This window comes from Nerophis lumbriciformis, linkage group LG26 (genome assembly GCF_033978685.3).
Source record: "Nerophis lumbriciformis linkage group LG26, RoL_Nlum_v2.1, whole genome shotgun sequence".
Classification (NCBI taxonomy): Eukaryota; Metazoa; Chordata; class Actinopteri; order Syngnathiformes; family Syngnathidae; genus Nerophis; species Nerophis lumbriciformis.
In genome coordinates this window covers 16,157,501-16,169,947 of record NC_084573.2, presented here as the reverse complement: position 1 = coordinate 16,169,947, position 12,447 = coordinate 16,157,501, and the positions used below count along the sequence as shown (strand labels likewise).

Here is a 12,447-nt window from a genome sequence, read left to right as displayed (position 1 = left end):
CTACTATGGCCACTTTGTTCCTGATCTGCCCTGATCTTAGGTCATCAACCTGCCACCGACTGCAGATGGAACCTAGCTTTTGGCTAAGATTTGGCACCTTTACATTTGATATGTTTATTCATGTGCATTGTCCCATGTAACAAAGATGTAACAAATCCAGCAAATGGCGACTTCCTATCAGGAGTTTTGTAATACATCTATGAACAAGCTTATTGGTGTGTCTGGTAGGACTGGCCAAAGTTAAGTAGGAGAAAATGCGGTCGATTATAACTTATTTAATGTTTCTGTGCGGCCCGGTAGCAAATGCGTCACGAACCGATGCCGATTCCCGGACCGGTGGTTGGGGACCACTGCTTTTAACCACAGACTAATATATTTACTCAGATTGAGTATGCTTTTAAAACGCTGTATTTATTTATTAAAACAAGTGCATTTGAAATTGCAGGGGAAAAAAATGCACTTCATAATAGCACTATTAACCAGTCATTTTAAACATTTAACTCATTCCTTTACAGAATAAACACATTTCAAAAAACAAGTGCAACTGTACTTATTTGTACAAAAGTGTTAACATTGTATTTCCATGGCATATTGCATTTTAAGTAGTTCCACAGCAGTTTATATCCTGTTCTTACCTTATCTCATTTATCTCATCTCATACTGTATGTGTGTTTATGTGTACGTACACATGAAAAACATAACAAATACATGAACATAACAATGAACAGAGTTGTACTTTTTATATGTCAGTGCCCTATGCAATATGTACACACTTAATATAGTGTACATTTTAACTGACCTTTATTTGACTATGTTTGTCTTTTTGTAGGTGGCTAAAATACGCGGTGCTACTGACCGCCGTCTAACGTTACGTGACTGTGTGTGATACATTGACTAACGTAACGTTATGTATAGGTACCTCATGCAACGCTGCTTAAATAAAATCACTTAACAAAAGTATGAATAAGGTAGTGAACTGCAGTGGATGCAACAGATTGACGTCTTTGCAATCATAGACATCTTATAAGTAGACGCAGCATCGACCGCTACTGCCTGACGAGACGCGGGGCCGCCATCTTGGAGTGGTGATCCGCTCCACTCAGTGCAATTCATTTGGCAGGAGCAATGAACCGTCAGCGCATTTAATTCATCTTACTGAATAGTAGTGAATACCACTGATTTTTACGCGTTTTTTTGTCATACGTGTAGCTATGATAAAGGACACATGTTGTGGCGTGTTTTATTATTCATAGTTTGCTTGACAGTAATAGAATATTCTTATATGCTATAAATGACCAGACGTCCGAGATCAAAACTGGGAATATAATCCCAGAGAAGGGGGGAAAAAAACGGTCAGCTATTTTTAAGTTCAAGAAACAATATGATTAGGTTATATCCTACATAAACAATGTATGAATACATTATATATCTATATATCTTAGGGACCTATAGACTGTATCTCTGTTGCTGCAGCAGCAGAGAGTTTATTCTGTCTTGACACTTTGTATTGATATTTTGTATTACATTCTTCCCTTAAATGATCATGTTTACAGTGATTGTTTTATATGTATTTTTTATGTATGTCGCTTTGGATAAAAGCGTCTGCCAAATACTTAAACACCTGAAAGTCTTTATATCAGCTAAAACCACCAATCTGTTTCAATGGATTCAGAATAAAACCAAATTCTGTCTTACCCAACAATGTTAGTATTTGAATATTGTTACTTGAAGACTTATTCCTGGTTACAATTATACTGTTAAGAAAGTATTGTCTTCTACTTTGCCTAAAATAAGAATGCATCATAATCAGTGGCGGCTGGTGAATTTTGTTGTAGGTGGGGCTGAAAGTTAGTAAACCAAACCCCTGTAGGGGGGTCATCCTCCCCCAGAAGATTTCTTTGTGATGTTCACATTCAAATGAAGCATTCTGACAAAATAATGAAGACAAAATAGAACATTTCATAGGTTTGCAGAGAACTATATACAATATAGTATTATTCTTTTCACAAAATACAACCAATAGTACATTAATGTTAAATCTTACTTGTGAAATGTAATCCCCCGATTCCTATTTTCAACAGTCCGCTTATTTGAGCAGGAAAACGCTGAACACCAGCCCGGCATCTTTGTTTTCTACCTGTCAACTGTCAGTTTATGCTGCTCGCCGGCTCCTCATCACCACTTCAAGATGGCGGCCCAATTTCTCGCGTCACAGCAGCCATAGCTGCGTCTACTTATAAGATGTCCATCCATCCATCCATCTTCTTCCGCTTATCCGAGGTCGGGTCGCGGGGGCAGCAGCCTAAGCAGGGAAGCCCAGACTTCCCTCTCCCCAGCCACTTCGTCCAGCTCTTCCCGTGGGACCCCGAGGCGTTCCCAGGCCAGCCGGGAGACATAGTCTTCCCAACGTGTCCTGGGTCTTCCCCGCGGCCTCCTACCGGTCGGACGTGCCCTAAACACCTCCCTAGGGAGGCGTTCGGGTGGCATCCTGACCAGATGCCCGAACCACCTCATCTGGCTCCTCTCGATGTGGAGGAGCAGCGGCTTTACTTTGAGCTCCTCCCGGATGGCAGAGCTTCTCACCCTATTTCTAAGGGAGAGCCCCGCCACCCGGCGGAGGAAACTCATTTCGGATGGTGGTCCAGAATTGCTTCGAAGCCGTCCGGAAGTCGTTTTCCATGGCCTCACCGAACTCCTCCCATGTCCGAGTTTTTGCCTCTGCGACCGCTGAAGCCGCACACCGCTTGGCCTGTCGGTACTTGTCCGCTGCCTCAGGAGTCCTATGAGCCAAAAGAACCCGATAGGACTCCTTCTTCAGCTTGACGGCATCCCTCATCGCCGGTGTCCACCAACGGGTTCTAGGATTACCGCCACGACAAGCACCAACTACCTTGCGGCCACAGCTCCAATCAGCCGCCTCGACAATAGAGGCGCGGAACATGGTCCATTCGGACTCAATGTCCAGCACCTCCCTCGTGACATGTTCAAAGTTCTTCCGGAGGTGGGAATTGAAACTCTCTCTGACAGGAGACTCTGCCAGACGTTCCCAGCAAACCCTCACAATGCGTTTGGGCCCGCCAGGTCTGTCCGGCATCCTCCCCCACCATCGCAGCCAACTCACCACCAGGTGGTGATCGGTAGAAAGCTCTGCCCCTCTCTTCACCCGAGTGTCCAAAACATGAGGCCGCAAATCCGATGACACAACTACAAAGTCGATCATGGAACTGCGGCCTAGGGTGTCCTGGTGCCAAGTGCACATATGGACACCCTTATGTTTGAACATGGTGTTCGTTATGGACAATCTGTGAAGGGCACAAAAGTCCAATAACAAAACACCGCTCGGGTTCAGATCCGGGCAGCCATTCTTCCCAATCACGCCTCTCCAGGTTTCACTGTCGCTGCCAACATGAGCATTGAAGTCCCCCAGTAGAACGAGGGAATCACCCGGGGGAGCACTCTCAAGTACTCCCTCGAGTGAATCCAAAAAGGGTGGGTACTCTGAGCTGCGGTTTGGCGTGTAAGCGCAAACCACAGTCAGGACCCGTTCCCCCACCCGAAGGCGGAGGGAAGCTACCCTCTCGTCCACCGGGTTGAACTCCAACGTACAGGCTCTGAGCCGGGGGGAAACAAGAATTGCCACCCCAGCCCGTCGCCTCTCACTGCCGGCAACGCCAGAGTGGAAGAGAGTCCAGCCCCTCTCGAGAGAACTGGTTCCAGAGCCCTTGCTGTGCGTCGAAGTGAGTCCGACTATATCTAGCCGGAACTTCTCCACCTCGCGCACTAGCTCAGGCTCCTTCCCCCCCAGCGAGGTGACGTTCCACGTCCCAAGAGCTAGCTTCTGTAGCCGAGGATCGGACCGCCAAGTGCCCTGCCCTCGGCTGCCGCCCAGCTCACATTGCACCCGACCTCTATGACCCCTGCTATGGGTGTTTGCTATGTCTGTTTGCAATAACGTTAGCAGTGAGTTTACAGCCTCACTGATTTAACTACACAGCAAATAAAAGTTACGTTACTTAGCCAATAAACGTTAGCTTACATTCAAAACTTACCGTTCTTTGTGCAACTTCAAATGTCGAACGTAGTTGGAAGTTGTTGCGTCTCTGTCTGTAATCTTCGAACTGCATGTTTTGCATACTGCAATTCCTTTTTTGTTGACCACCTCGTAGTTTTTATACCCGAACGAAACTATCTTTGGTGTCATTTTTCCTCACTGGCGCGTTGTTTGACAGCTCTTCTTCGTTGGTTGTCCTGCAATTTGATTGGCTGAATGATGTCGGATGAAAAAACGTGGATCTAATTTGATTGGATGCTGTACTGACAGCGCACACGCTGACAGACACACACGTACACAATGAAAGATACAGAGCGCTCCTGAATAACTTTTTAATCTTTGGGTTTTGGGGAAAGTAGCAAGTCTTGTCAAGTCAAAAGGCTGAAGTCCAAGTGAAGTCACAAGTCATTGATGTTAAAGTCGAAGTCGAGTTGCAAGTCTCTTTACATTTTATCAAGTCGAGTCTAAAGTCATCAAATTCATTCAGCGAGTCTGACTCGAGTCCAAGTCATGTGACTCGAGTCCATACCTCTGGTAACTAGCATCCAAGTTCTTTGTTTTAGTAACTAACATCCAAGTTAAATAGTCATGAGTGGATCTGGGGTCAACTCGGTGCTGAGAGTGCATGCACATGTTTGTGATGGTCGTAATATATCTGTCCTGATCTGAAGGCTGGTTCTTCCATCGCCATCCACTCCTCCACACCAAAATCAGGAAAGAAGAAAGCCATTTCTCTCTGAGCAGACTTGGTGGAATCTAATAAAAGAAGAGCGGAAGGTTTCAACTGTAAATAAGGCGTTTTTTGGCATTTATTTCGTTTAATAATGACAGGAGACTATTTTCGATAGTAGACATAACCAATTACATTTCTTCTGTGGTACCTGAACCGTGAGCCGTGTTTCGTGTGTCTGTGAGTCCAAACTGAGCTCGCAGAGACCCAGGGGATGTGTATCTTGCTTGGAACACTTTGGTTGGACCCATCAGTTCTCTCCAGTGGCGAATGGCGTCCTCTCTGGCTAAGATATACGCTCGCATGGGACCACTGTGGCGACAAAACAAGTTTAAAGTTCTCTATTAGTATGTTATTTGTTCAGAATCACAAATCATGACAAAAACACAGGAGAAACCACAATTTAGGTTCTTTGGTATGATTTTGGCAGAGCAAAGCACTAAAGATGAGGTCATATCAATCATGAATGTTTTTGTCAAGTTCACGTCAAGTCATACCTCAAAAATAAAGCCCATGATAAAGCCTTTCCACATTAAAAATATTTTGTCAGTGTGACCTAATACGACTCAAATGTTATTTTCTAAAGATTGTTGAAGTACATATGTGAACATTGTTAACTAATAGTTTGCAATCTAATCAGCAAATAAACAGCAGTAACTTCCCAAGGCTTTTAATTGGACTCTTTATTTGAATCAAACTCCTATAATCGGCAGCTGGCTGGGGCAGTGGTTAGTGCTCGTGCCTCACAATAAAAAGGTCTTGGATTCATTTATGTCTTTCTGTGCATGTTCTCCCCGTGACTGCGTGGGTTCCCTCCGGGTACTGCGGCTTCCTCCCACTTCCAAAGACATGCACCTGGGGATAGGCTGATTGGCAACACTAAATTGTCCGTAGTGTGTGAATGTGAGTGTGAATGTTGTCTGTGTTGGCCCTGCGATGAAGTGGCGACTTGTCCAGGGTGTACACCGCCTTCCGCCCGAATGCAGCTGGAATAGGCTCCAGCACCCCTGCGACCGAGGGATAAGCGGTAGAAATGGATGGATGGATGGATAGACCTCCTGAAATCATGTAACTTGCTCAAGATTTTCAAATGTATTGAGATGGACCTGTATACAGTATATTTTTGTATGTGTATATTATATACCAGGGTTTCCCGCAGCGCTTTGTTGTTAAGGCGGCCGCCTTAACTACAGTCTTAACAAGCTGCTCCGCTTCGTTCTGCCTCTGCCTCTGTCAGTACGTCTCTGCGGCACCAAGCATTGTCCCACCCACAGAACCATCTGATTAGTTACACGCAGAGCGGTAACAGCCAATTAGCAATGCGTATTCAGAGCGCATGTAACAGCCAATCAGCAGTGCGTATTCAGAGCGCATTGAGTCAGTGCTCAGGCAGGCAGAGAGGAGAGATGGTGGGGTGAACAGAAAGGTGTTTAGCAGGTGAGCATAATGCAGCGGACTCTCCCCAAATTATAATAAACACTTCCAAGTCAACTATTAGTAACATCACTATGAGCCCGTTGACGTTCTAGAAACATAAGCGGCAGCTCAGCTCGCTCGCAGTCATTGAGGTGAAGGCTAATTAGCTTTTAGCGTAACGTTAGCTCACTGTGCGGTGTGTGTGCGTGCGTGCGTGCGTGCGTGTGTGTGTGTGTGTGTTACGGACAGCAAAGCCCTGTCTGTCTGAGAGAAAGACAAGCATTATTGACCTACATTAAACAACTAAGTTATTTCACTTTACCTTTTTCTGTGTTGAAGCAGCAAAAAAGAACATTATGTTAAATGAAGTGTTTCTGTCTCTGATAGTTGATATAATAATGTAACTGCATCATAAAGCCTACATGAACTCCATGGTGTTCAGGGATGAATAGTCTCTCCTAGTGCTATTGTACTATTTTTTCAGCTATAGTTACATTAATCATTAGTAATGTAGCAGTTTACTTTTGAATGGCAGGGTCTCTGCTATCACATGTTGATAAAAATATAACATTTACATATAAAAATCAACTACAAGCTTCCCAAATGCTGTAATAAATTAAGCATGATGAGTTGAACATATGTCAGCATGTGACCCCGCTTTTAACTCTTTTTTTCAAACACTTATTGCAAACGCTCACTTACAGTAAGTCATTAGTTTGACTTTGTAAGTCATTATTTTGATTTAGTAAGCCATTATTTTGTCATTATTTTGACTTAGTAAATTACTAAGTAATAATAATGACGTACTTAGTATCTCAGGTAACGAAGACTGTTTTGTTTTTACTTACGGAAAAAATATCGAGATATATATCGTATATCGCCATTCAGCAAATCGAGCGGAAAATACAACCAAAAGTTGTAGGCTTCTTCACGCGACGAAGCCGGCCTACTTCACCGCAGTCTGTAGTCTATTGCCCACCAGGCTGTGGCGGCAACGACGAGGTGGAGACGTGATGGCGACAGGCCGAGTTACACCGATCCTTACACCCACCCACCCCCTTCCCCGGTACCCTCCCCCTGGAGAGTCACCACCTTAACTAACAAATTTTCTGGGGGAAACACTGTATACATATATAGATTTTTTATTTTTTTTACATATATATACACATATACAGATATATATATATATATATACATATATACATATGTATTCACTAGGGGTGTAACGGTACATGTATTTGTATTGAACCGTTTCGGTACGGGGGTTCCGGTTCTGTTCGGAGGTGTACCGAACGAGTTTCCACACAAACATATGAAGTAGCCGCCTAAGCTAAAGTCTTAACAAGTTGCTCTGCTTTCTGCCTCTGTCTCCTACACAGCACCCAGCATTGTCCCACCCACACAACCATCTGATTGGTTACAACCATAGCGGTAACAGCCAATCAGCAGTGCATATTCAGAGCGGTAACAGCCAATCAGCAGTGCGTATTCAGAGCGCATGAAATCGGTGCTTTTGCGGTGGGGTTAGCAGATACAGTAGGTGTTTAGCAGGTGAGCATCAGGCAGCGGACTCTCCCCATATTAAAATAAACACCTCCCAGTCAACTACTAGTAACATCACTATGAGCCCATTGACGTTCTAGAAACAAACTGCAGCTCAGCTCGCTCGCAGTCCTGGCTTGAGGTGAAGGCTAATTAGCTTTTAGCGTAACATTAGCTCATGTGTGTGTGTGTCTGTGTGTAATCATTAGCAATGTAGCAGCCTAGTTTTGAATTGCAGGGTCCCTGCTATCACATGTTGATAAAAATATAACATTTACATAATAAAAATCAACTACAGGCTTCCCAAATGCTGTAATAAATTAAGCATGATGAGTTGACTTGAAACTGTTTAATGTTGCACTTTTTATATGTAGAAGAAAAGTTTTGTCATTTTATTTAATCTGAGCAACAACTTGAGGCAGTTTAATGTTGATTAACATGGGCAGAATTATTATAGTGTTCCCAATGTTAAAAGGATAAAGCCATTGTTTACAAATTTGGTAAATAAATAACCAAAACGTTTATATTTTGTTGTTTTCTTACTGTACCGAAAATGAACCGAACCGTGACCTCTAAACCGAGGTACATACCGAACCGAAATGTTTGTGTACCGTTACACCCCTAGTATTCACAAATAGATATATACATACACACAAATGTATATTTACCCCATTAAAGGTAAATAATGTTCATGTTGCTGCGGACGTTTGTCTTCTTAGACCAGGGCACTTTATTTCAAATTTTGTTCTTTTGCATTTTTGTTAGCTGAAAAATTTAGCATGGCAAATGTTTTTTAAAAACTTTTCTTATATTATTTTCAAGGCGTTTTCTTTTTTTCTTAACTCAAAACACCTCTTATGTTGGGATCCTATTAAGCAAAACCTACATGTCTTACTTGTTGGTACCTGTTTTTGGGATCCACATCAGTCTCGAAATTTTTAAATCAAGGCACTGTGGAGATATGTAGTTATGTCAACGGATATTTTCATTTATGGGTTAGTTTGTGGGCCAAACTAAAGCAAGATATGAGTTTTGGTCCATATCGCCCAGCCCTACACTCGTATTGGCGGCAGTGCTCGCACAGTTTAGGGATGTTCTCTAAACTGTGCTCATAATTGAGCATTACAGTAGGCCTTTTGATGGCCTTGTGTTCATATGTATGAGTGCACACGTGTACCTTGTTTGAGTGTTAATAATGAAACTGTGATCTTTAAGACATATTGCTCCAAAAAGTGTATGTGCTACAAGAAAATGTTTGTGCTACTATTTTTTTTCATTTAGTAGCACTGGTGCTATACTATTGAAAAAGCTAAGCGTAATGCATGGACTGTCAAAATAAATTGTGTTAATAATCTGCGTTTATACTTGATTAATGCAGTCATTTTTTTTGTGATTAATCAAATGCGTTAAAGCAGGGGTCCCCAAACTTTTTGACCTGGGCGCCGAATTGCATTAAAAACATTAGGCCAGGGGCCGGGCTATATATACATATTACATATTTTGAAGAAACTATAATATAAGACATGTTTTCAGTTATTTCACCTTTTTTTTTAAGTCCATAACTCCACATGTGGTCATTCATAGTTTTGATGCATTCAGTGACAATCTACAATGTAAATAGTCATGAAAATAAAGAAAACGCATTGAATGGGGTGTCCAAACTTTTGGCCTGTACTGTACTTACATACATACATACATACATACATACGTATATACATATACAGTACATACATACATACATACATACATATATATATATATACAGAGGTGGGTAGTAACACACTACATTTACTCCGTTACATCTACTTGAGTAACTTTTGGGATAAATTGTACTTCAAAGAGTGGTTTTAATACAACATACTTTTTACTTTTACTTGAGTATATTTATAGAGAAGAAACGCTACTTTTACTCCGCTCCATTTATCTACATTCAGCTCGCTACTCACTACAGATTTTTATCGATCTGTTAATGTACGCTTTGTTTGTTTTGGTTTGTCAGACACACCTTCAAAGTAGGATCTATCGCATGCCTGCGTTTCACCAATCAAATGCAGTCACTGGTGACGTTTGACTCCGTTTCACCAATCAAACAGATCACATGATTAACTGCACATAAAGTTTCAGCGGCAAACAACAACAACAATGGCAGAGACAACAACGAACGCAAACACCCCTGACCTCACATAAAATCGATGTTCACGCTTTAGACAACCAAAAAAACAGTTATGTAATGTGTTGTCATATGTGTCTCCCCAAACAAGTGGACATTTCAGCTTACAAGAACTCAACGTCAAATTTGAGGAAGCACATCGCGGTAAGTAACTATAGTAGATATTTTGGCTGTCACCGTAGGCTGATGTTAGCTTCCCTGCTATGAATCACTGTCAAATGTACAAATCCCGTTTCCATATGAGTTAGGAATTTGTGTTAAATGTACATATAAATGGAATACAATAATTTGCAAATCATTTTCAACCCATATTTAGTTGAATATGCTACAAAGACAACATATTTGATGTTCAAACTGATAAACTTTTTTTTTTTTGCAAATAATCATTAACTTTAGAATTTGATGCCAGCAACACGTGACAAAGAAGTTGGGAAAGGTGGCAATAAATACTGAAAAATGCTCAGTCTTTCACAAGAAAGGATGGGGCGAGGTACACCCCTTTGTCCACAACTGCGTGAGCAAATAGCCAAACAGTTTAAGAACAACGTTTCTCAAAGTGCAATTGCAAGAAATTTAGGGATTTCAACATCTACGGTCCATAATATCATCAAAAGGTTCAGAGAATCTGGAGAAATCACTCCACATAAGCGGCATGGCCGGAAACCAACATTGAATGACCGTGACCTTCGATCCCTCAGACGGCACTGTATCAAAAACCGACATCAATCTCTAAAGGATATCACCACATGGGCTCAGGAACACTTCAGAAAACCACTGTCACTAAATACAGTTCGTCGCTACATCTGTAAGTGCAAGTTAAAGCTCTACTATGCAAAGCAAAAGCCATTTATTAACAACATCCAGAAACGCCGCCGGCTTCTCTGGGCCCGAGATCATCTAAGATGGACTCATGCAAAGTGGAAAAGTGTTCTGTGGTCTGACGAGTCCACATTTCAAATTGTTTTTGGAAATATTCGACATTTTGTCATCCGGACCAAAGGGGAAGCGAACCATCCAGACTGTTATCGACGCAAAGTTCAAAAGCCAACATCTGTGATGGTATGGGGGTGCATTAGTGCCCAAGGCATGGGTAACTTACACATCTGTGAAGGCACCATTAATGCTGAAAGGTACATACAGGTTTTGGAACAACATATGCTGCCATCTAAGCGCCGTCTTTTTCATGGACGCCCCTGCTTATTTCAGCAAGACAATGCCAAGCCACATTCAGCACGTGTTACAACAGCGTGGCTTCGTAAAAAAAAGAGTGCGGGTACTTTCCTGGCCCGCCTGCAGTCCAGACCTGTCTCTCATCAAAAATGTGTGGCGCATTATGAAGCGTAACATACGACAGCTGAGACCCCGGACTGTTGAACGACTGAAGCTCTACATAAAACAAGAATGGGAAAGAATTCCACCTTCAAAGCTTCAACAATTAGTTTCCTCAGTTCCCAATCGTTTATTTAGTGGTGTTAAAAGAAAAGGTGATGTAACACAGTGGTGAACATGCCCTTTCTCAACTACTTTGGCACGTGTTGCAGCCATGAAATTCTAAGTTTATTATTTGCAAAAGAAAAATAAAGTTTATGAGTTTGAACATCAAATATCTTGTCTTTGTAGTGCATTCAATTGAATATGGGTTGAAAAGGATTTGCAAATCATTGTATTCCGTTTATATTTACATCTAACACAATTTCCCAACTCATATGGAAACGGGGTTTGTACATCGTGTGGGGACATATTAATGCACTGCAGCCTCATAGACAGACAGACAGAGACACACACACGCACAGTCGCACACACACTCACGCATGCACACAAATACCAATCAGAAGTGCACAGTGTGTTCCCAGGTGCAGCCCACACCTATCAGTTTATGGTTTGCGTAAAGGCTAACTTGTTATTTTCCTTTGTAATCTCTGCCTACTGAGCCTATGGAATGTTAAGTTATTGTGGCTCAATTTGCCTTAATTTTTTTTATTTTAATGTATTATTATTTAATATATATTATTGTTTTAGTTGCTTAAGAGATATTCCTGGCTCTGAATTTGCTCATTGCTATTTTTATGTTTTTGTGCATTATTAGACATGTCCTCTTTTGCTGGCATGCTGGCGGCTAACGGGCTGGGATAGACTGGTCGTGCGTCCTCTTTTTGCCGGGCGTGTCCTCTTTTGCGGAGCTGTCGGGGCGGGGTTTCCTGGATGCCTCAGGTGTCCGTCATTTTGAGTATTGTTTACACAACGTGCAGTACGCGACTTAATATGTCCGTGTGGAAACTCGTTCGGTACACCTCAGCACCGAACCCCCGTACCGAAACGGTTCGATAAAATACCCGTACCGTTACACCCGTAATACACACACACACACACACACACACACACACACACACATACATACATATATATATATATTAGGGGTGTGGGAAAAAAATCGATTCGAATTCGAATCGCGATTCTCACGTTGTGCAATCACAATCGATTCTCTTTTTTTTTTTTTTAAATCGATTTTTTTATTTTTTATTAATCAATCCAACAAAA

The 12,447-nt window shown here is 42.1% G+C and overlaps 1 protein-coding gene across 3 annotated transcripts in view; it reads right to left on the bottom strand.

Annotated features, from left to right (window-relative positions):
- Nucleotides 1-4,369: 4,369 nt before the first annotated feature.
- nme6 (NME/NM23 nucleoside diphosphate kinase 6) overlaps nucleotides 4,370-12,447 on the bottom strand; it is a 25,411-nt gene continuing 17,333 nt past the window's right edge. For 2 of the 3 annotated variants that reach the window (XM_061986781.1, XM_061986782.1), the window contains exons 5-6: nucleotides 4,933-5,093; nucleotides 4,370-4,807 (exon numbers count right to left, since the gene is read on the bottom strand). In XM_061986781.1, coding sequence (XP_061842765.1) covers nucleotides 4,656-4,807; nucleotides 4,933-5,093 — 313 coding nt within the window. In that variant the 3' untranslated portion in view covers nucleotides 4,370-4,655. Of the gene's footprint in view, nucleotides 4,808-4,916; nucleotides 5,094-12,447 lie in introns of all 3 variants that reach the window. The other variant, XM_061986783.1, reaches the window with a different exon arrangement.